At 45.3% G+C, this 24,848-nt stretch overlaps 2 protein-coding genes across 2 annotated transcripts in view; one reads left to right on the top strand and one right to left on the bottom strand.

Annotated features, from left to right (window-relative positions):
• The window catches only part of GADL1 (glutamate decarboxylase like 1), a 455,870-nt gene extending 447,318 nt beyond the window's left edge, over window positions 1-8,552 (bottom strand). The window contains exon 1 of the mRNA XM_081971302.1: window positions 8,520-8,552. The gene's annotated coding sequence lies outside the window, so the exon portion shown is untranslated. The remainder of the gene's footprint in view (window positions 1-8,519) is intronic.
• STT3B (STT3 oligosaccharyltransferase complex catalytic subunit B) overlaps window positions 1-24,848 on the top strand; it is a 59,265-nt gene that overhangs the window by 3,632 nt on the left and 30,785 nt on the right. The window contains exons 2-3 of the mRNA XM_081971299.1: window positions 19,946-20,054; window positions 24,324-24,611. Of these exons, the coding sequence (XP_081827425.1) occupies window positions 19,946-20,054; window positions 24,324-24,611 (397 nt within the window). The remainder of the gene's footprint in view (window positions 1-19,945; window positions 20,055-24,323; window positions 24,612-24,848) is intronic.

Here is a 24,848-nt window from a genome sequence, read left to right as displayed (position 1 = left end):
ACCTCAGAAGGATGGAAGGTTGAGTCAACCTTGAGCCTATCTGTGAGAGTCAAACTGCTGAACAGCTGGCAGTCAGCAGAATTAGTCTGCAATACTGCATTCTAACCACTGCTCTTATAATCTCATTTTTTACAACCCTGTAGTCCCTTAATCCTGACCCTACATAGTTTGGAGCAGATTTTTTTCTTTCACTCTAGGAGAGAAACATCTGCTACCCACTCAATCTTCTGAATGGGAGGTGACAGTCTTCACCATTAGGTCACCAAGCTGCATAATATAATGCAATGCAATGCCAAATCCAATCTGACTAGGCAACAAACCCTAATAATAATATACAAGGCATGCTAATTAATCGGTATGACTAGGATAGCCACTTTTAGTTTCACTGGACAACTTTAAACAAGCCGCACTCTTATTTTCAGCAATGGTTTGATAAATCATGGTTTATTGAAAGGACATTGATGGATTGACATAGCACCTTAAACCATAAATCATAGCTAACATAAAATGATAGCTAGATTAAGAGTTCACACACTAGTTGATTTGTAACATCGAGAAAAATGTAATGTAAAAATTTAAAATTGATTCCAAAATATTTCTGAACATTAATTTTGTGTAAGAGTTAACCAGTACTGCAGTCTTAATGTACAGAGTTTTTAAGATTTTAAAAAATACTTCTTTCTCTGTAATTGCTTTAGATTTAATTAAAGACTAATCCATGCAATTTGCCAATGAAGACATTCTGTGAGTCATTTAAGAGTTCTGGTATGCCATATATTGCCATATGATTGGGTACTTTCTTGGGTACCCTGTGTGAACTTTGATATTATATTCAAGATATTAATTGGAGTCATCTCATAATGCAGTCGGTAGACCAGTTTTCTTAAGGGAAACATAACTTTCATAGGTATAGGGGATGTTTACATCAGGGAGTTAAGGGTACACTTAACTATAGTTGATCAAAACAGTTAAGGTATCTGTCAATGGATTCTTTTCAGTATACAATTCAGTCTTAAGTAGAGAGAGAACATTAAGCCGTGGGAAGATCTAATTTCCTAATACAGGAAACCTGGTATACTAGAGGTACTAAAAGAGCAACTCTTATTCATCCCATTGTCCGTATCTGAAAAAGCAATAGGTTGTTCAATATTGTTTCAACAGCTAAAGAATAGCATATTCATAAATATTTTGGTCTTACATCTTTTAAAGAGTTTTATGTATTAACTGTAGGAAAAACAATCACAATGGAAAAAGAATGGAACAATAATAAAGTAATTAGCATTTAGGTTAGCAATTCACAATTCTTGTCATGTTAAGCACTGACTGCCTCACTTGCTAAGGGCCACATTCCAAAAACAGATGGGCCAAAACATATCCAAAATTAGTTTGATTTCATTTATTTTTGATAACATTGATTTAGTATATTTAATTTCTTCTATATTTAACCATTTTTGTCAATTGTTAAATTAAAATGGCAACTTGTTGAAAACTTCTGAATCTTTTCAGAACTTCAAGATTTTTGACGACAGCATTTGGCCTACAAGTCTGTGTATCCAATAAAAAGCAAAGTAGGAGCCTACTCAGGATTAATTCTATCTGTTTCAATTTTGATATTAAATAATATGGTTTGTATTTAGAATAAAAATAGTGGCCCAACTGAGATACAGACTTTTTAAAAAATCTGACCAAACTCAGCTTCTCCTAAGAACTAACCTGCTTACCCACAACTGCAATTTGGAGAAAACAATAATTGTAATTTATTTTAAAAATTCAAGGCATTCTACAGAATTGTAGTTTCATTCTAGATCCCTCCTCCCCTGATAATACAAAATGAGAAGTTATAGCATCTATATCACAATAATTCCATGTTTAATTATTTTGACTGAAAATGGATGAGTTTGTCTTAGTAATTTACATTGTAGAGATCAGTTTATACATATAGAATCGTTTTCAGTAACGCTACTCTTTTGTACAAGGAGAATATTAGGTAGCTTTTATTTTCAAAGTGAAAATGTTGAAAAGTTAATTATATTTTTATAATTAAGACTTGTCATAGAAAATATAATAAACTTTCGACTATAAACTCCTCTTTTTGATCCCCCTCCCAAAAAAGATGGATCTCTATCTACACATCTGATTTTGAATTTTGACCTTAGTTTCTCTTTACATTTGCTATATTTTTGTGCTTGTGATGGTTGTTCTGAATAATTTAGATCTTTTATTTATCCTTAAGTAAGTGTTTGTATTTAGAAATAGCATTATAACAACAGCACTTAGACCTACTGTATTTTTCGGAGTATAAGATGCACCCTTTTCCCCCCAAAAGAGGGTGAAAATCTGGGTACGTCTTATACACTGAATAGAGCATTTTTTACCTCCTGAAACCCCGCCCCCGGGCATCCAATTTTTTGCAAAAATGAATGTGCAGAGTGCTCCTGGGGGATGGGGAGGGCAAAAATCCAGCCCCCCTCCAGAAGCACTCTACAAGCCTCCCAAAGCCTATGCATGTCCTGTTTTTTGCAAAGAAAGGGCTATTTTTAGCTAGTTTTTGCCCCAGCCCCCAGGAGCACTTTGCAGGCCTCTCAAATTCTCTGCATGCCCCCTTTTTCACAAAAAATGAGGCATGCAGAGGATTTGGAAGGCCTGCAGAGTGTAAAAACATTTTTTTAAAAAATTTATTTCTTCAAAATCTTGGTGTATTTTATAGTCTGAAAAATATGGTATATACCTGTTCACAGTGCTTTATAGCCCTCTCTAAGCAGTCTACAGTGTCAGCATATTGCCCTCAACAATCTGTGTCCTCATTTTATCAACCTGGGAAGGATGGAAAGCTGAGGCAACCTTGAGCTGGTGTGATTCGAACTGCCAAACTGCTGGCAGTCAGCAGAAGTAGCCTGCAGTATTGCATTCTAACCACTGCACCACCACGGCTCTTTAGGTGAAGTCCATGCCTATTGATTCATTTGTATTGCCATTCCATAATGGTTGCTTTTCCAGTAGTGTGGAGGGAGGGGTCACAGCAGGGTTATCGCAGCCTGATTGGTCCATTTGACTGAGAGAAAGCTTCTTAACCTTCGGCTTCTCCCGTTGGTTCCCAGTTTCCTCTCAGTCAAGGTCCAAGACTCAGGTTTGGTTCCTAGTTAGAGAGTTTTTATAGCTATTTTAGTATTGGATTTAGTAAAAATTGAACATTCTAAATTTACAGATTTTTTATAGTTGGTCTGCCTTGCAGGGCTGTTGTTACTGCCCTCGGAAGGCTGAGAGACAGGGGGGGCGTTCCATGCCTTCCCTCTCCCAAGGGGATCGCCCGGACTGATGCCTGGAGTCTCGGGCGTGCTGGGCGATCCTGTTACCTTCTTTTGCTGCCTAGTTTGCAGCGACACGTTTAAATTGACTGGAGCCGCAGCGCGCTGGGGTTTTTCGGCGCGAAAGCGGCAGATCGGCTTCTTTTCAAGTCGCCTTAATCCCGGGGCCGGTTGCAGCTCGCGGCAGAGGCGCGGGAGAGTTTTTATTGCCTACGGGGGTTTTTAGGCTCCCTCAGTGAGTGCTGGCTAGGATCGGGGCGGCGAGCTTGCGAGCGGCCGCCCAGAGGCTCAGGAAGCGTCAGTTGAGGTCGGCGGCCATTTTTTTGGGCGCGCTTTGTCGGAGGACCGCCCAAAGAAGCCGGCGGCCATTTTGACACACGTGGCTGGGCCTGCAGCACGTAGAGGCCGGAGGAACGTGTTGGGGCGAGTGGCAGCGTCGCAGGGAGCCCGGAGCAGGCGTTTCTCACCAGCTAAAGGGCTGTGGCTGCTTATTTCCCTGGTTTTTCGGTCTGTTCACCTGGAGCACGTGAGTGGGGCGATGGCGGAGAGATCAGAGTCCCAGCAGGCCGCGCCATCTCAGGCGGGCGAAGATAGGGCGGATCCCACCCCCACAGTTAGGCCTCGAGCTCCTCGGCCTTGCGCAGAGGAAAGGCCTTCAAGGGCTCTGCAGAGAGATGAGCTCAGGCGATCCAGGGCCATTGAAAAAGTTATTGAAAGGGCTGAGAAAAGGCAGGCCCGGGATCCTGGGCCTAGATCCAGATCTCCACGTCCTTTGGCTTCCTGCCCTTCTCCTCCTGTGGCCAGGGGGTTTAGCCCTTCATCTTCATCTGCCTCCTCATGTAGATCTGATAGGAGTCAGGGGCGGGGGGATCCTCGTTCTCCTTCTCCTTCCCGGGGGACTAGAGGGGCAGATAGGGAGGACCCACTGGAGGGTACCTCTGCAGGCCCGAGTAGGGGCAGTAAACGTAGCAGGGCCCATGTGGCACCAGATTATGATTCAGAGGGCGATGAGGAGGATCTGGAACACCTCCCTGAGAACCTCAAAAGGCTTATTTCCGCGGCCATCTCTAGGGGCATAGCCCAAAGGGACAGGCCGTATCATCACAGTAGGCTTACTCCTTTTGGTAGATCTAGGTCTAGGGCTTCCTCCCCCTCCCTCATGAGTGAAGTCTCCTCAAGGGGGGAGGCAAGGAGGGATGATTGGGGGTTTTCGGAGGAGGAGGATGCGGCCCCCGAGCCGCCTCGTTCCTCAAACCTGTTCCTCCAGGCCATGTTCAAACCTTTGCTTAAGAAGGCTAGGAGGACCACCAAAGTGGGCACTGGGGACCCCACAGTCCCGCCGCCCACTGATCCGGACATGGTCATGTTCTCAGCGACAGCCACCAATAAGGAGGAGATCCCTGCTCCTCCCCTGTTTTTGGAGGTAGCTACTAGTCAGTGGGCCCGTCCTTCTAACTTTTCCCCGCCTGGCAGCAACGACCGTCGCGCCTATAACATGGAAAAGTCGTTTGTGCAGGCTATTCAGCTTCCGAGTATAGATCAGCCCATAGCAGCTTTAGTCTCATCTTCCCCGGTGGTTTCGGGGGACGCGGCAGACAAGCTTAAACCAGAGGACAAGAGGGCGGAGCTCACTTTACGTAAAAATTTCAAGGCCTCAGCATGGGCGGTGCGGGCGGCGGCTGCCGCCTCGTACTTCAACCGTACAACGGTTATGTGGCTTCGCCAGCTTCAGGATCGTATTCCGATCCAAGATGAGCGGGTACACCAGGATTTGGCTAAAATAATGGCAGCGTGTCAGTATTCGGCTGATGCGACCCTAGACGCTGTTAGATTTGGTTCAAGTGCTTTGGCCACCTCTGTGGCCTCTCGTAGACTCCTGTGGCTCAGGAACTGGCAGATGGACTATAAGGCCAAGTGGGATCTAGTAGCTGCCCCCTTTGAGGGTCCAAATTTGTTCGGGGCTTCCTTAGACCCGATTTTGGTGGAAAACAAAGATAAAAAGGTTATGCCTACATCCACCAAGAAGGCGGAGTCCCGTAGTCATCCCTATCGCAGGCCCCAGTTCAAGTCTTATGACAGGGATCAGGACCAGCGATACCAAACGTACAGGCAGGACAGTTCATTCAATAGGCAGAGTTTTCAGGACCGTTCTAGGTATCAGCCGCAGTCCAAGCGGCCCTTTCGTGGGGGGGGCGGCCGCCCCTTCCGCAGAGGGAAATGACTCGAACCCGAGTCATCCCATCGGAGGCCGCCTGGCACTGTATGCGGACGAGTGGGATCAGATCACGTCAGATGGTTGGGTCAGGGCGACCGTTCGCCACGGCCTAAGGTTAGAATTCCTCTCCAAACCCCCAAGTTTTTTCAAAGTTTTTCCCCCGGCTCGGGATCCGAAGCGACGTCGCCTCATGGACCTCGCGGTCGCCCATCTTCTAGAAATCAGGGCAGTGGAGGTCGTTCCGGAGCCGGAGAGGGGTCTGGGCTTCTACTCCCACCTGTTCGTAGTTCCAAAATCCTCGGGGGGTTGGAGGGCGATCCTCAACCTGAAACGCCTGAACCGCTACCTAGTATACAGGCGGTTCAAGATGGCGTCCCTGAAATCCATTCTGCAGGGCATTCAGAAGGGGGATTACTTGGCCTCGGTAGATTTGACGGAGGCCTATCTCCATGTCCCCATCCTTCAGTCTCACCGGCGTTATCTCAGGTTCTCTCACCGGGGCAGGCATTACCAGTACCGGGCTCTCCCGTTTGGTCTGGCCTCAGCTCCGCGGACGTTCACCAAAGTCCTGGCAGCACTGGCGGCTTACCTGCGTTCCGTTCCGGTGAGACTTCAGTGCTACTTGGACGACGTCCTGGTTCAGGCAGGGTCCCTATCCAGAGCCAAGTCGGATCTTCGGCTGACGATCCGTTGGCTTCAGGCGTTGGGGTTTTCCGTGAACTTTCCCAAGAGCCACCTGTCCCCATCCAGGCAGATCCTACACCTAGGGACAGTGATAGACTCAGAGTCAGGGAGGGTCCGCCTGTCTCCAGAACGCTTGTCCAGCCTACGCCAGCTGGTCTCCTCCGTACAAAAAAGACGGTCTGTTTCCATCCTGACCTTGTCTCAACACCTGGGGAAGATGGTCTCTTGCATAGGGATAGTGCCCTGGGCCCGGCTCCACCTGCGACCTCTCCAGTGGGCCTTAATCCCAGTCCAGAGAAGGATGATGAGCAACTCCTTGCGGCCAGTTCCTCTACCGGTGGAGGTGAGGCTCTCGTTTCGGTGGTGGTTGTCCCCAGCGCTGCAACAGGGGGCCTGTTTTTGGGAGCCCGAGAGAGTCACAGTGACGACGGATGCCAGCCTCTTCGGCTGGGGGGCAGTGATGGACTCCGACATGACCCAGGGACGTTGGTCTGCCTCGGATCTCCGCCACAACATCAATTGGCTGGAGCTGAAAGCCGCCAAACTTGCCCTCAGGACTTTTCGTCATCACTTGCGGGGGCGCCATGTTCTCCTGCTCACGGACAATGTGGCGGCGAAGGCCCATGTCAATCGCCAAGGGGGCACCCACTCCCGCGCTCTCTGGCGGGAGGCACAGTTGTTGGGCCTATGGGCGGAGAGGCATTTGGCCTCGATCGTAGCGGAACACATCTCGGGAGTGTCGAATCTCCAGGCGGATTGGCTGAGCCGCACGACTCTGGACGAGGGCGAGTGGCAACTGGGCACGGAGCTGTTCCGGAAGATCTGCATCAGATTCGGCTTGCCGCTGGTGGACCTGTTTGCCTCACCCGAGAACGCCCAGCTGCCGCGTTTCTTCACCCGATTCCAGACTCCCTCGGCGGAAGGAGCGGACGCCCTCAGGAGCCGGTGGCCTCCGGGCCTTCTTTATGCATTTCCTCCCCTTCCCCTCATTCCCCGAACGATAAGGAAGGTAGTCACAGAGAGGGCTCTCGTTATCCTGCTAGCCCCGTATTGGCCGAGGAGACCATGGTTCGCGGACCTGGTCCAGCTGTCGGTCGTAGATCCATGGAGGATTCCCCCAGGGGAGGTCGTTCTGCGTCAGGGTACCGTGGATCACCCAGAGCCACAGTGGCTTCATCTGACCGCTTGGCTCTTGAACGGGGGATTTTGAGGGGGCGGAGGCTATCATCGGGAGTCATAGCCACCTTAGAGGCGTCTAGGAGGCCTTCCACGGTTAGGATTTACAACGCCACGTGGAAGGCGTTTGCAAAATGGTGTGTTCCACTGGGGTTGGATCCCTCTAGGGCTACCGTCCCGGATGTGTTGGAATTCCTCCAGAAGGGTTTGGAGGACGGCTTGTCGCATAATACTCTCCGGCGACAGGTGGCGGCCTTGGCCACCATTTTGGGGGGGGAAGGTTCTCCGACTCCCCCCTGATTAAGCGTTTTCTGAAAGGGGCGGCTAATATCCGTCCACCTCCGGTTCATAGATTTCCGACCTGGGATCTGACCTTGGTTCTCCAGGCTCTGACGGGCTCCCCGTTCGAGCCACTTAGGACAATACATATGCGTCTGCTTACCCTTAAGGTGGTGTTTTTGGTGGCCATTACATCGGCCAGGCGCATTTCAGAGTTGGGGGCCCTTTCTTCCCGCAGTGACCTGTGTGTAATTCACCAGGACAGGGTGGTCCTTCGTTTAGATCCTTCGTTCATTCCGAAAGTGAATTCACAGTTTCACAGGGCGCAGGAAGTCGTGCTCCCGAATTTCTGTCCCAACCCTTCGAGGGAGCAGGAGTTAGTGTGGCATAAGCTAGATGTCCGCCGGGCGGTTCGCATATACTTAAAGCGAACGGAGAGCATTAGGAGGACCGAGGCGTTGTTTGTTTCTTTTCACCCAGGCTCGTTAGGACGCAAGGTGTCTTCTTCCACCATAGGACGGTGGATAAGGTTGGCCATAGTTGAGGCTTATGGGGCTTCCGGGAAGCCCCCCCCATCAGGGATCACTGCTCACTCCACCCGCAGTGCCGCTACTTCTGCGGCCTGGGCCACCAGGGCGCCCTTAGAGGATATTTGTAGGGCGGCTGCCTGGGCTTCCCCCACGCCTTTTATTAGGCATTATCGTTTGGATGTTTATGCCTCGGCTGAGGCATCGTTTGGCCGGAGGGTGGTGGCCGATTCTTCACCTGGGACCCAGTCTGCCCGCCCAGGGACGTAGCGTGGGTATGTCCCTGCTGTGACCCCTCCCTCCACACTACTGGAAAAAGAACGTTGGTCTTACCTGAACGTTTTTTTCTGGAGATGTGGAGGGAGGGGTCACATTCCCGCCCTAGTTAGTTAGACAGGGTCCGAGAGGTGTAGAATCGGGAGGCCCCGGGGGGGCTTGCCCTTGTTTGTGTTTAAGTTACAGGTGCTGACCGTGACATTGCGGAAACTGGGAACCAACGGGAGAAGCCGAAGGTTAAGAAGCTTTCTCTCAGTCAAATGGACCAATCAGGCTGCGATAACCCTGCTGTGACCCCTCCCTCCACATCTCCAGAAAAAAACGTTCAGGTAAGACCAACGTTCTTTTTGAATGTGTCCTAAATCATGATCACATAACAGTTACAAAAAGGAATTCTCTTCTATTTTGATTAATCGGTTTATAAATTACCTGAACAGCAACTGAACTAAACTGGTTTGCAAATTGCAAACATCTTCAAACCATGGTTTTTGAAGTTGTCTTTTTAAATTAAGTTAACTACTTCAGTTTCAGAGATAAGGTAGCCTGTGGTTAATTGAATTAGAAAAAATTCTAAATGCCTCGTGGATAAGGTAGTTGAGCAAAGTAAATCTGAACTGGAGCATATTCCTATGAAGATGAACTTCCGTGTTTAAAAATAGTAGTTCATTCAATTTTGAAAGTAGCTGGTTTTGTAAGCTGGTATTGTTCAGTTAATTGTTAAAAGTAAGATGTTCCATTGTCTTATCTATTTTTTTTCATCTTCATGCCTTTAGCAGTAATGGAAACTATTGATTGTTGCATTACCATATAAGTAAGTCTACACAAGTGAAATTGACTACATCATGTCAAATGGGAAAACCATATTCTGCAATTGTATTGTCATCAATTGTTTTAACGTTGTAAGGTACCATAGAATGGTACAAGCTAAAGTAAAAATAAAAAGAGCATATGAAAATGATAGACATCACAAAAAAACAAAAATGCAGAGTGATAAGCTGTTAGAGGAAAACAGCAATTTTGAGATTAATCTATCAATCTTCAGTCTATTGCAAGATTTGGAAGAGATGAACATTATGGACCAAGATGAATGAATAGTTAAAAACATCCTTGAATCTGCTACATCTATAACACCACTAGAAAAATGATCTACAATCAAACAATCAAAAATCTCTGATGAAATTATTGGTTTAATTTAAAAAAATGATGGACAGTGAAGAATACCACAGGATTCACTAATAAACTGGAGTATGTTGAACTTTGCAAGACAATAAGAAAATGTATACAAGAAGAAACACGTCAGTTTAGCATGAAGTTTTGAAAAAGGCAATTGAGTAAAATAAAGGGGTTAATAGAAGAAAGTGCAAGCTTATAAATACAAGAAATAAGGTTTTTGCATTAAAACATGACAATGATTCTGTGTGTAGAACTAGACAGGAAATATTAGAAATAATTAGAAAACTATTCAGAGCTATACAGAGATCAAGACCACTTAAATTTAACAATACCTACAAAAGAGGAAATATCAAATATCCTAGTAGAGGCAGTAGCCTGCCATAAAATCAATGAAAAATGGCAAAGGTTCAGGAAACAACAGTTGAAATACTGAAAGTTGGTGGCCACAGAGATACCTCAGAGAAGAAAAAATACCCAATGCATGGAAAAATGGTGAAGTGATTCTTAAAGGTACCCAAGTTGATTTAAAAACTATTGCCCAATAAGCTTTCTTTCAGTCATCTACAAGATTTTCACCAAGATAATAGCAAAAAGAATATTGAGAACATTAAATGATGCACAGCCAAAGGAGCAGGCAGGGTTCAAAAGTGGCTACAGTACATTTGTTGTTCAGCAAGTCACTGAAAGACACAAGTACATCATACCTCTGTATGTAGCTTTCATTAACTATCAAAAGGTGTTTGACTCAGTATTCCAGTAAGCAATAATGAATACATTGCTCAACTAAGGCATAGATACTGCATACATAAGTTTACTACAATCAATATATATAAAAAAACCAATGGCAACAATTTGCCTTAATGATCTTAAAGTGGAAATCAACATAGAATGAGGTGTACGACAAGGCAATGCAATATCTTCTATCTTTTTCTGCCTTGAAGAAGTATTTTGAAAACGACTGGGCGAAAGATGGAATAAAAATCAATAGCACCTATTTGTAGATAATGTTGTTCTCTTCTCATAAGGCCCAGAAGAGCTATAAAGACACCTGGAAGAGCTGCACTTGGAAAGAGACATGCTTGGCATTACAAGATAAGATAGAAAGACCTGCACAAGGATTGAAGAACAAACAAAAGTTTACAATCTCACCAAGAGAGTAAAAGAATTGAAATGGAAATGGGTTGTCACATAGATGAAGAAATGATGGCAGATGGACCAAGGCAGTGATAGAACGGATCCCACTTGATAAAAAACATCCAGAAAAGACACCTAAAACAAGAAGGATTGATGATATCAGCAAATATTGCAGGCCCAATTGGCAAAAGAAAGCTCAGGACCATATTGGTTGTAAACATGCGGAAGTGGCTTGAACCTGCAGTGGATAGACAGTAGCTATGATGATAATGATAATAGCATCTATTTAAAATTGATTCCTTGATAGACCATTTTTTAGTTAGCTATTGCCTAAATCGTAAAATTAATGGAATTAACATAATATAACATTTAATTACTCCATTATCCACATTTCACTAATATTTTGTAAATACAGAATAGAAAATGTATTTTTATATGTAATATAACTGTTCAGAAGAGATTATTATGAATACTGTACTTCTAACGGTCATGTACTGTAGAATGTATTGTTCTTACAGGCAGTTAATGTTCTCTGAGACAATAGGGTGACTCTTACATTAACATTATTATGCTATAGATAGTTATGCATATTAAAAGCTTATTATTACATCAGGTTAAAGGAGCAAGTTAGTTCTTGAGGTATGACAGTAATGGAGCCTGTACAGTACTGTAATAGAATGATCATTAAATGAATAGCTTATTAACCATCCCACCTATTTCCTGCTGTCTCCAATGCATTTGTTGAACGAACATACGTTAAGTGGAGCATGAGTTGCCTTGGTTAGGGCAGACTCTGAGAGGCCTAATCAAGACACAAACCTACTGGATTGGGCCTCCCAAGGCCTCTCCCTATTACCTGATATACTCTGTGCTTCTAGAAGTCCCCAGACCCTTTTGGGCTTCCTTCATACCCACACTGTCACAACTCCATACTTACCTTTCAAAGATACTCAGAGGTCAGGATAGATAAGGTGAGCTGTTCATTTTGTTGCTGGGCAATGTGGCACAATTGAGAAGAAATCCTGACAGTTTTCCTTTCACCGTTAGATTTAGCTCCCCTAGCATTAGCTGTGCTAGCATAAAGCTAGTGGAACTAACACTGGGAGAGCTAAGACTAGCAATAAAAGGGACATTGACAGGATTTTGTCTCAATTGTTTCATATGGCTCAGCAACAGAGAAGACTGTTCCTTTCTGGGTCCTTCAAAAGTAAAGCGAATAAAGGGTAATTGGAGGTGGAGAAGAGTGGATGGAACCTGGAGGGATAGCAAAGAATATCTAGTGCCTTTTGGACCAAGGTGGGGGAGCAATAGTTGGTGGATGCACTTAGTATCTCTGCAAACGGTCATAATGGTAAATGACTGAAAGGGCCCCTACAGGTGTAATTTTGAAAGGGCATATGTAGCTTTTGGAAGAGGGTTGTAATTTTGAATGGTTGTTAGAAGTCCTGTCATACCTCAAGAAATATATATGATTTTAGAAATATCTTTTGTGGGTTTCCCCAATTAATATTTTTACTATTATGATTTGAGTATGTCAGTTTGTACAGCAACAGGAAATTGCCATTTTTCAGAATCCTCATTACAATTGATAATTTGTTGCTTCTTGGGAATTTGAAGTTCAACTTCAAATACAAGTTAAATGTGTTACAGTAAGACTCAAAAGCAGATTCTGGCAACTGAAGTCCAATCACCCATCAAATTCAGCAGCTGTGGGAAAGAATGCAAAGACCAATTTGATGATGGTAGTATAAAACCATATCCAGATTAAACTGTCCTCTTGATCATGTATGATGTAATTTTGAAAACAAATATTGAAGTTGTTTCCACTTTCAAATTATAGATGTTTTATACAGGGTTGTAGAACTTATTCTCTCTTAAAAGCTATATAGATGGTCCTCACTTAACAACCCTACTTGGGACTGGAATTTCTATTCCTAAGCAAAGTGGTCATTAAGTGAGCCCTCACAAGACTGCATTGCTTAGTGATGATGGTTGAAGAAGTCTCAGTTGCAGTCATTAGGCCAGAACTATGCTATTAGGCCAGGATTTCAATGACATACTTGCTTGCAGCACCACCTGCCAAACTAGATATGGCCTCCAGTGGCCCCTCCAAGACCTCCAAATCTCATTTGCATGGCAACCCCGTGCTCATTGCCTTAGACTTTCTTCTCTTTCCAGATAACTTATATGCTTTGGGGTTGAACAGAAACTGGGACTGTCAGGGTTGCCATTGCTTCTAGAACAATTCTAGTTGAAATCACTTTGGAATTTGGCAGTTAAATCCAGCCGAGTATAATTTTCTGCTATAGTTCAATTAATTGAATACAAAGTTTCCAAATATTTAGCTGTATTTTTCCTTAGCATAATGTTTTTGTTGCAAGTATTAACATTTGAAAGTTGCTTATACACATGATGGAAGTTTTGTTTTGTTTACAGGTATCAGAAATGTTTTTATTTTTAAAATTGTCATGTAAACTTTAAAAAAATATTATCACCTTTTCTTCTAGCAGAAAGAGATATTTTAAACAAGTTAATAGGATTTATAAAAAAAATATCTTTCCCTCCCTATCTCCATCTATATACAAACATGCATGCATGTGTACACACACACACACACACACACACACACACACACACAGACAATGCCTCAATGTTGGCAAAAATGAGTTGAAAATAGAAGTTATGGATTAAAATGGTAGGGTGAATGAACCACATGTCATAGCGGCATACTTGTAAAGGAAGATGCTTCAAGACTCCAATCAGATTTGCTTTTTAATTATTCAAAAATTTAACCTCTGCATTATAAAAATCTAAATAGTTCCATAAATATTAAATTAATTATCATGTTTCACCAAAAATATGACATGTCCTGAAAATAAGGCCATGCCACATTTTTGGGGTGGGCAGAAATATAACTTTTAACTTTAACTTTTATTTAATTTCTAGACCGCCCCTCTCCCAAAAGGGACTCGGGCGGTGTACAATCATATTAAAAACAGTAAATATACATAATATAAATATAAAATAAATATAAATGTGGCTGGAGGAGGTAGCAATACTTTACTGTACAATAGTTAAAGTTAGATTTAAAATTTTTAAAATTTAAAAATACATTAGAAACACCCCTAAAAACTATCCCAGGGTAAAATATTTGCCAGGAGGTATAAATGGGACTATAAATGGGCCAGGCCAGCTAATTGGAACAGGTGAGTCTTAAGTTTTTGTCGGAAGGAGCGGAGGTCAGTAGTAGTTCTGATATCGGGGCGGAGGTCATTCCAGAGGGTTGGGCCCATCAAAGAGAAGGCTCTACTCCTAGGCGCCGCCCGTTGGCATTGCTTGGTGGACGGCACCCGGAGGAGTTCCTCCCTGTGAGAGCGAATTGGTCGCAGGGATGTATGCGGTAGGATGCAATCCCGCAGGTAACTAGGTCCTGTGCCATGGAGCGCTTTGAAGATGGTAATCAACACTTTGAAACGCACCCGAAAAACCACAGGCAGCCAGTGCAGCTCGCACAGGAGAGGTGTTATGTGGGAGTACCTAGTACTCCCCATGATAGCCCGCGCGGCCGCATTCTGAACTAGCTGTAGTCTTCAGGTGCATCTCAAGGGGAGCCCCATGTAGAGAGCATTGTAGTAGTCCAGACGAGACGTCACCAGCGCATGAGTGACTGTGCGTAAGGCGTCCCGGTCCAATAGGGGGCGCAATTGGCACAACAGGCAAACCTGGTGGAACGCCCCTCTTGCCACGGCTGCCACATGGTCATCCATCGACAGCCGGGCATCTAGGAGGACGCCCAAATTGCGCGCCCATTCCACAGGGGGCAGTTGCTTGCCCCCTATGGCCAGTGATGGAGTCCACTGGTTGAACCGAGGCGCCAGTAACCACAGCCACTCTGTCTTGGAGGGGTTGAGCCTGAGTCTGTTGTCCCCCATCCAGACCCGGACGGCTTCCAAACACCGGGACATCATTTCGACAGCCTCGTTGGGGTGGTTTGGGGTGGAAATGTACAGCTGAGTGTCATCAGCGTACAGATGGTATCCAACCCCAAAACCACGGATTATCTCCCCCAGTGGCTTCACATATGTGTTGAACAGAAGGGGCGAGAGGACCGACCCCTGCGGCACCCCACAAGTGAGCGACCTCAGGGTCGACCTCTGCTCCTCTGCCAACACACATTGCGTCCGGTCGGAGAGGTAGGAACCGAACCACCGTAAAACGGTGCCCCTTACTCCCATCCCCTCCAGCCGGCGCAATAGGATACCATGGTCGATGGTATCAAAAGCCGCTGATTGATCTAATAGGACCAGGATAGAGGAGCAACCCCTATCTCTGGCCCTCCAGAGATCATCAACCAACGCGACCAAGGCCGTCTCCATGCTGTGACCAGGTCGGAAACCGAACTGGCGCGGGTCTAGATAATCGGTTTCTTCCAGGTGCCGTGGGAATTGCTGTGCCACCACATTCTCTACAACCTTCGCTAAAAAGGGAAGGTTGGAGACAGGACGATAATTAGCTAGTTCCGTCGGGTCCAGGGAAGGACTCTTGAGTAGGGGCCTCACCACCGCCTCTTTCAAGGCGGCCGGTAAGGACTTCTCACCCAATGAAGCGTTCACTAGACCCAGGAGCCAGCCTCATGTCACCTCCCAGGATGCCAGTACCAGCCAGGAGGGGCACGGGTCCAATAAACATGTAGTGGCTCACAGCCGCCCACGTAACCTGTCCAAATCCTCGGGGGCAACAGAGTCAAACTCCTCCCAGTATGGTCCCTCAAGACTCGCTGCTGACGACTCCTCCGGTCCACTGAAGGGGGCCCATCCACTCCGGATCTGAGCGATTTTGTCCTGCAGATATTCCCCAAACTCCTCTGCTCTGCCCTGTAAAGGGGCTTCCCGTGGCCTCTGTGATAAGAGGGAGCAGGTCACCCGAAACAGGGCAGCAGGGCGGTTATCGGCGGATGCAATAAGAGCGGCACAATGTCTACGTTTGGCCGCTCTTAATGCCACAAGGTAGGTCCGTGAATAGGCTCTTACCTGTGTTCGATCAGATTCGGAGCGCGAGGACCTCCACCTGTTCTCTAGGCGTCTCCTGTGGCGTTTCATCACCCTTAGGTCCTCGGTAAACCAAGGAGCCAGGGTGGTTCGTTGCCGCAGGAGAGGCCGCAAAGGCGCAACCCGGTCCAAGGCTCCAGCAGCCGCCCTATTTCAGGCGGCCACTAGGTCCTCCGTCCGAGAGCGGGTCAGGGCTACAGGAAGTGGCCCAATCTATCCGGTTCCATCAGGCGCCTGGGGCGGAACCATCTTGGACAGTCTGGTTCCGCCTCCCCGCGGTGGGGGGTAGCGCCAGGGAAGTCGAGCTGAAGAGATGAGTGATCTGACCATGACAGGGGGGGTAACAACCAAATCCCCTATTCCCAGATCACTCGTCCACTGCCCAGATACAAAAACAAGGTCCAGCGTGTGACCGCCCTCGTGTGTGCGGCCCTGAATTAATTGGGTCAGGTCCATGGCTGTCATGGAAGCCATGAACTCCCGAGCCACCTCGGACGCTTCCCCCGTCGACGGCAGGTTGAAGTCCCCCATAACCATAAGTTTGGGGGTCTCAACTGCCGTTTCTGAGATCAGCTCGAGGAGCTCGGGCAGGGCTGCTGATGCATAGCGAGGAGCCAAGTATACAATCAGCAAGCCCCACTGCCTCCCTGGGCCCCATTTCACACCAAGGGACTCACACCCGGATATCTGTGGCACAGTGAACTCTCGGTTCCAGACTCTCCCGTATAACCACCGCCACCCCACCACCCTTACCCAGGGCCCAGGGCTGATGGAATGCACGGAAACCCGATGGGCACATTTCCACGAGGGGTAAACCACCCTCATGGCCCAACCAGGTCTCCGTTATCCCTGCAAGGTCCAGCTCCCCCTCCAAGATCAACTCATTGATGAGGGGGGCCTTGTTGACAACGGACCTTGCATTGCAAAGCATCAGCCTCAGGCCCTGGCTCTGTAGGTCCTGGCCACCTAGGCTGCGGGGGTTGGTACAAGCGACCGGGCGTGTCCAACAGCCACGGTCTCCCAACCGACTACGAGATCTTCTTCTATCCTCGCACCCACCCCTCCCCACGACCATTGTAATAAAGCAACCCTCTATTGGAGTGTCATTCTCCCTCCCCCCCTACTCCGCTCACTTCCCTCCTGACCTCACCTGTTCACCTGGCACTGGTCCCCCTCCTGGCCTGATTAACCCACCCACCCACCCTGGAGCCCCCTAAAAAAGATAAAAAACACTTCGTTAAAAAACCCCTAAGTTTGCGCTTCCTCCACCTCTCTGGGTTAACAAACCCGTCATCAAGGTGGGCCCTTGAGAGGGCAAAGGGCCATGCCTGCGAGAGGGGGGACTCCCGCAGTAGGAGCAGGTCTGACCTCGAATACATGGTGATAAAAGCTGTGACAGGGTCAGGGTGCTGTTGATGTTAAAAGTCAATAAGCCAGGATTCCAAGTGGGAGGAAAGCAATGTCCACGGTCACATCTAGGTGGAGAAATATTATGCTGGTCAGGTGATCGGTTGGTAGATGGATGATAGATGAAGGCCAGAGTGCGGTCCATTGTGGGCGGTAAAGGGCAGATAGTTTGTGGTGAATAGTTGATGCAGAGTAAAAAATGGCGAGGGGGAGAGATAGTAGGGGTAATCTGGCAGGTGCACGCCAAAAGTCATCTGGGAACAGTTATAAGTAGCAGGAAGTCAGCAGGATGTCAGATGTCAGGCGGGCAGATGATAGCAGGTGGTCAGCGAGGGGCACCTGGGCACAAGCCATGGCAGGCAGCTGGCAAGAGGCTGATGGATCCTCTGCCTGCCAGGTAAGGGGCCTCCTGTCTGTGTCCAGGGCAAGCCCTGCCCTGCCCCTGGTGCCACAGGTCTTCCCCCTTCTGCCAGGCTCCAGCACAGACTTCCAGCAACTAGTCCCGGCCTTAGCCTGCCTCCCCGTGCTTCAGCGAACCTCAGCCGCTGCTCCTGGCCCGAGCACCGTTCCGGCCGACTTACGGCCCTCTCGAAGGCCTTCCATCGGCCTCCGGCGCCTCGGGCCTCCCTCCGCCCCCGCTCTGCCCTCCCACGGCTCTCACCGGTCTGTTTGGCGTCCCGAGCCACCTCTGCTACCGCAGAGGGGCTTTTTGTGATGTCTCGCTTAGTGGCGGCGTCTCGTTCTTCCTCTGCCGCTGCCACCGCCGTTACCGCCGCCGCCACCACCATTATCGGCCTCCAACTCCAACCACGATCCCCATACCAGCCGGTGCCTTCCTTGTTCTTCCTCTGGCTATTCGACCACCCTGACGGACCAATTTAGGTCCTAAAGAAAGCCAGGGTGGTCGTTGAGTCTAAATCCCGGCCCACGGGTGGAAAAAGGGCCGGCAGCAACCCCTCCTTTGTCAAAGAGCTCCGTAACATTTTCGGAGCTCAGAAGTCAGCCGCCATTCTCGGAAGAAGTGTCCACCAAGCCCCATAAAACCTCCCCCGAAAATAAGCTCCCTGAACAACCCCCCTCTGGCCAGGCAGAGCGCCGCTCACCAACCGAACGGTATCCTGAAGGTGCCAAGCCAGGGGAATGGGGGGGGCAAAGGTACTCACATTGCTTGGTGCCTTCAGGATACCGCTAGGTTGGTGAGTGGCATTGTGCCCAGTGGAGAGTGGGGCTTGCTATGCAGCTGTTCCCTTGTGAGCGGGCTCCCAAAGAGCTCGGCACAGCCTCGGGTGAACGGCTGTGTTGTGCTGTCGCAGCAGCGCAACACAGCAGCCATGAAGTGACCACAGTGATGAGTAGCCACCCGGCAAACCCCCTTTCCAGCCAGGCACAGCACCATTCACTATTCACTGACCTGGGGTATTGCCAGCTGCATGAGCACCTGTTTGCCGCTGCCCCCACAGCTCAGCACCTTCGAAATGCCCCTAGGTCAGTGAATGAAGCTCTGCATGGCTGGAGAGGGGGGTTGCAGAAGCGGCTTTTCCGCTCCCGCGTCTCCCAGCCTCACGATGCCCTTGCCCAACTCTCTGCAGAGCCAAGTCACCTCCCACCTGCCGCTGCCATCCCAGCATGGCTTTTTCTGCGGCTTCCAAACCACAGAAGTAGAATGCTGAGTCTTCCGGCAGTGGCAGCTCTTGGAGTATGCTCTATGGTTGTGGGTCAGCTGCCGGAAGAGTGTACAACCATAGAGCGTACACCCAGAGCAGCCACTGCCAGAAGACTCGATTTGGAAGCCGCCAAAAAAGCCATGCTGGGATGGCGGCAGCAGAAGTGCCCTGGCTCCGCAGGGAAGGCGCTAGGTCAGTGAATGGCGCTGTGCCCAGCTGGAAAGGGGGTTCGTCCCTGAGCCTGTGCCAGGCTTTTTGGGAGCCTGCTTGCAAGAGAGCAGCCGCCCAGTAATCCCAAAACAATAAGTCCTCCCCTGATAATAAGGCCCAAGCCATATTTTGTGGGATAAAAGAAAATAAGACCCTGTCTTATTTTCGGGGAAACACGGTAATTGCAAATAGTAATTCTAAATTATCTAATTATCATACATTTAAAAGTGAATTAGACTTATAGAATTCCCTTTTCCCTAATAACATTCTTCATACAATGATATTTGAAAGCTCAATTTCAGAGTTATACATAAGATCAAAACATAGTTGCACATTCATTTATAAATCTTGCTGGTTCAGGATCCACTTTAATGTAATAAAATATATAGATATTTTAGAGTTGGGAGCAAAAAAATAATGATGAAATAGCAATTTTATTCTTTTTCCCATTTAGTAAAACTAAAAAATAAAGATTCTGGAACTCTTCCTTAACATTGGAATGGAATATTTATGCAAAAGTTACATATCAGCAGTCAGATATATACAAGAGTACCTATACAGGTGCCAATAGCAGTTCATACTAATAAATATTGTCTTTTCTTTTCCTTTGACTCCGAATTGATCCTGGTAACTGCCTTAGCAAGGTCTCTAAGCTTTCTTGACAAGATTTTGGAAATGGTTTGCCATTGCCTGCTTTCTAGTCTTGGAAAAAAGCAACTGGCCGTATTTTATTTTAATATTAGAAATTCTAAGCATTAGTTCCTCAAAGAGCACTATACAGATTTGAACATTTACCTGAAGTGACAGTTAATTAGTGGTTTTTTAACATCTGGTCTACTTTTTCTAGGTTTAACTACAGATCAACACATCATCTTGCATCACATGGATTTTATGAATTCTTAAATTGGTTTGATGAAAGAGCATGGTATCCACTAGGAAGAATAGTTGGTGGAACTGTGAGTATCAGAAAAAAATATTCAAGTTCTTGGCATAAATCTCTTCAAACTGGACTCTATTAAAACTGTTTTTATATTACTATTTCAATTTATAGTTTGCAGTCAAGAAGTATATATGACACTCAGTTTTGATTTTTTAAAAATTAAATCAAATATGGATTCAAATTTCATTCATAAGTATTCCTTTAAAATGAGTTTTAAATTTATTATAACAATGTTTATTCTCCCACCTCCTAGTTCTCTTGTTACTATCCATCAGATCTGTTAAGACATCAAATTAGTTCATAGTACAACATTCCTACAATGTGGATAATAAAATTACTTCAAACATTTAAAGGCTTGAATAGTAGATATTTCTTATTTACTGTCAAAGATCTAATACATACATTGGTATAAAAATCTATAACATCTCTCACTAAACAGCAGAGTTGATTAATTTAGTTACTTAGGCAAAAGTTTCTTCCACCCTTACACTAAGTATACATTTCTGTTAAAGTTGCACGCTCTATGGAAAAGACCAATCATATCAAATGGAAGAAGTATACTATTTTTCAGAGTGAATAGTAATATAGAAATAATCCTTGTTTAGCAACCACAGTTGGGATCTCCAACTCAGTCTCTAAGCAAAATGGTTACCAAGTGAAATTGTGACTGTGCTTATGATCTTATTTCAGTTTTCTGTAGATATGTGGTCAGAAATGCACAGAAATCACCGCACTATGAACATTCACAAAATGAAAACTACATATACTAATAGTAATCACTACTTCACTAACATATTTCACAAAATTCCAATACTATAAAAGGAATCCTTTTATGGATTTCACAATATTCAAAAAATTCTTTATTTTTTTATATCATGAATTTTTTTTTGGAGAGAATTCAGATAAATATCTTAATATAATCTGATAGATACAGGTAGTCCTTCATTTAGAACAGTTTATTTAGTGAGAGTTCAATGTTATAACAAGATTGAAAATCCTTAGGACTGTTGCAGCATCCCCATGATTACGTGATCAAAATTCAGATGCTTGGAAATTGACTCATATTTATGACGGTTGCGGTGTCCTGGAGTCACATAATTAGTTTTTGCAACCTTCTGAAACAGTCAATGAGGAAGCCAGATTCACTTAACAATTGTGTTACCAACTTAACAATTTTAGTGATTCACTTAACAACTGTGGCAAGGAAAGTTGTAAAATTGGGGAAAATTCACTTAACAAATGTTCCACCTCAGCAGAAATTTTGGGCTCAATTCTGGTTGTAAGTCTCAGACAACCTGTAGATAGATCATGTAGGTCAACGGTGTGAAACTCAAAGCCTGCGGGCTGTTTAGATCTGGCCTGTGGGGCCAGGCTTGAAATATCAAAGGATTGGACCGCAGTGCCTCTGCCAGCCAAAATAGGCCGCGAGGAGCCTGTGTGCGTCCCCGCAGCCCATTTTCAGTCTCCATGGCCTCCTGAAGCACTCTGCCAGCTTCCACAGCCTCCTAGAGCACTCTGCCGGCCAAAAAAGAGCTGCTGGGAGGCCTCTGTGAGGTCCATTTTTGGCCTCCATGCACTTCTACAGCATTGCTGGCTGAAAACAGGCCTTGCGAGCCCCCCACAGCCCACTTTTGGCTGTAGACTGAAAATGGGCCACTCGGGGTCCCCACAGCCCATTTTGCCTTCTTTACCTTCTCTGCCAATCAGAACTAGGTACCCTCCAAGATTGGGTTATTCCTCCCCCCCCCTACAGTGGGGCAAAAAAGTATTTAGTCAGCCACCAATTGTGCAAGTTATCCCACTTAAAAAGATGAGAGAGGCCTGTAATTGGCATCATAGGTAGATCTCAACTATGAGAGACAAAATGAGAAAACAAATCTGAGCTGAAAGGAGAAAGGAACAGCTGCGAAGAAGACATCATAGAAGAAAGTAGGGACAGCTGGCTAAGGTTGTAGCTCCTCCCAAAGAGTTGTAGCGACGGGAGGGGAATCTGCAGGAAACAACAGTCCATTTTACTAGCCGTTGAGAAAGCATTCCGTAAATCTAATCTTGGTTTCTTAAAGATAGTGTTCTAGGCTCCTATCCAAGGGGTGGTTTTATCTCTGTAATTAGTCGTGGCACACAGCCAAGCCTGTGTCTGCATATTTATTAGAATCACGGGACAGAACATCTCCATATACTTCTGAATTGCTGTAAATATTAAATAATTTTTCCTCTTTCAATTCCAATAATGCCAAGAAATCCAAATTGTTCTCCATCTATTTATAACTTCTCACTTACTTTCCAAAACTTGTACTTTGTCAATAATTTGCTTTAGATCTTCAGCCAATTTTCTACCGATTCTTCTGTCTTCTTCACTTCTTTCATATCCTTTCCTTTTTTCTCTAGCGCATCCTTTTTTCTTTTTAAAAGCTTTAAAACTTTTGGCAACTGGTGCAGTCATTTTTTAACCAAATGCCTCAAAAATTCTCTGCAATAAATCTAGTGAAATGCCCTTACCTGTCATTTCTCCTTCCTTCTAATCTTGCAGCTTTCCTTGTGTTTGCCATTATGAGAAAGTGAAAATATGTCAATTACTACAATAAAGTGAAAGGCTTTCATTTTTTGTCTGTTTTGCTTTTCTCTATTTTTAATACTTTGTCCCAGTTATCTCTCTGTAGTTTTATTCATACAGCCTGGCTCCTATTATCCTTGTCATCTTATTTTGGAAAATCCACCAATTATCTACTTTCTTTAATAATAAACAATCATTCACATAAAGGCCTAGTCTCTTTGTCTAATTAACGCTATGATTTTGAAAAGCACTTTCATTCAAAAAAAAATATTTTGTTTTGTAAAATTACTGTCTCGTTCATTTAAAACTTTCTTGAATCACAATCTTGTTTTTTGCTTTTAAGTTAAAATTGTTTAAGAGGCTTTTCTTAATTTCAAAAAGAAGACAACTCACTGAGAATCTTTGTTCTTCTCTGTCATTTGGAATTTCTCTCTCCAATTGCAAAATAAATATGCAAATGTGTTTCAGAAAGTAAGGTTTTTGCCATCATATGTCCATAAAGGCCGCATAGCAATAGTTTAGGGGACGTCCCATTGATAATCCCCATGGCTCCACAGGTCTCATTCAATCACAAGCTCGTTTACTCTACTTTGCTTATGAGGAGCAGCTATCCAGAGCATAAATGGGCGCTCCTCTCATCTCTCCTTACTTTAGAGATATTTCATCAGCCAGTTGAAATATCTAACTTGCCATGGATCCTTAACCTTTTCTTTGCTGCCAAGTAAGCTAAGTTTTTTCTGTATGCTTTTATCTAGAATTTAGCTAATGCCCATTTGAACTTCTAAATATATTTATAGAAGAAACTGGGGGGAAAGTTTTCTTAATAGACAATTTTCTTTAATCTAGACATAAAGTTAGCATGGTTTATGTTCTTGATATTGAGAATAATACAGCTTTAAAAAAAATTGAGTCTTGCTCTTTACATTGTTTTGCTATAGTTCTAAACAAGATGTTTGATTTCAATTATATACACGGGTTGATAAAATTATTTAAAGGAGTTTCATGTTTTTATAATGTGTGAGAATGTGTGTTTGTGTTATTACTATTTGAAGAAGTTTCCTGTTTCTTGTCATTTGTGAGTATGCATGTATTACAATATACCTGTGTGTCCCTGAAAATAAAACCTGGTCTTATTTTCTTTTGGGCCCCAAAATAAGAACTAGGGCTTATTTTTGGGGTTGTCCTATTCTCCTCCTCCTCCTCCCCCTCTCCCCCATGTACAGCAGGCCCACTTCTGCTTGCTCATGGCGGGGCAGGAGGCCATGCAGCATGCCAGTGCCTTTACCATGAAACAAGGTGTGGAGCTATCCCACACATCCCACATCAGCTTACCTCAGGGCTCCAACAGCCAGGCCAACCACACCCCAACACCTGCTTTGTTTCATGGCCGCAGCTGACCGCTCAGCCCCCTCCACTGCGGCCACAAGCAAACAAAAGTGGACCAGTGGATATGTGGGCTCCTACTGCATGTGGGTGCTGCCGCTGCAAGGCAGATATTGGGGCTTGGATTGCCTGCCTGTGAGGACCCTGAGGTAAGCCAGTATGGGGCTCCAACCCCCTTATCTCACCTCATGTCGGTGGCAATCAGACAGAAGGGGACGGTAGCCAGCTGTGCAGGCACCTAAGTAGGGCTTATTTTTGGGGCGGGGCTTATATTAGACAAGCAAAAATTGTGCTAGGGCTTATTTTGGGGGAAACGGAGTAGTTAAAAAATTTTTCATCCTTTTATAGGTGTACCCAGGACTGATGGTGACAGCTGGCCTTATACATTGGATTTTGAATATGCTGAATATAACTGTCCACATAAGAGATGTATGTGTGTTCCTTGCACCTGTTTTTAGTGGCCTTACATCAATTTCTACTTTCCTGCTTACCAGAGAATTGTGGAACCAGGGTGCAGGGCTTCTAGCTGCCTGTTTTATTGCTATTGTACCAGGTTACATATCACGATCAGTTGCAGGATCTTTTGACAATGAAGGGATAGCTATATTTGCACTGCAGTTCACATATTATTTGTGGGTAAGTACTATTATATAAATTCTGCTTACTCTTCTTAAAATTTGAATATGCACAATAGTTTCAATTTGTTCTAAAACTCCGTAGATATAAATATAGCTAATACAGGTTTTCTACTGCCATTGCTTTTTCTTTCAAAATAAAATGAATGAATACATATCTTTAAGATACGGTTCAAATATTTTTGTTGCATGATCAGTTAATTTGATAACGTCTTTTTCTGATCTAGCAAAAATGGTA

The sequence above is a fragment of the Natrix helvetica genome, assembly GCF_964273705.1.
Source record: "Natrix helvetica genome assembly, chromosome: Z".
Taxonomy (NCBI): domain Eukaryota; kingdom Metazoa; phylum Chordata; class Lepidosauria; order Squamata; family Natricidae; genus Natrix; species Natrix helvetica.
Note: the sequence above shows the minus strand (reverse complement) of the source record. Positions and strands in the feature narration are given on the sequence as shown.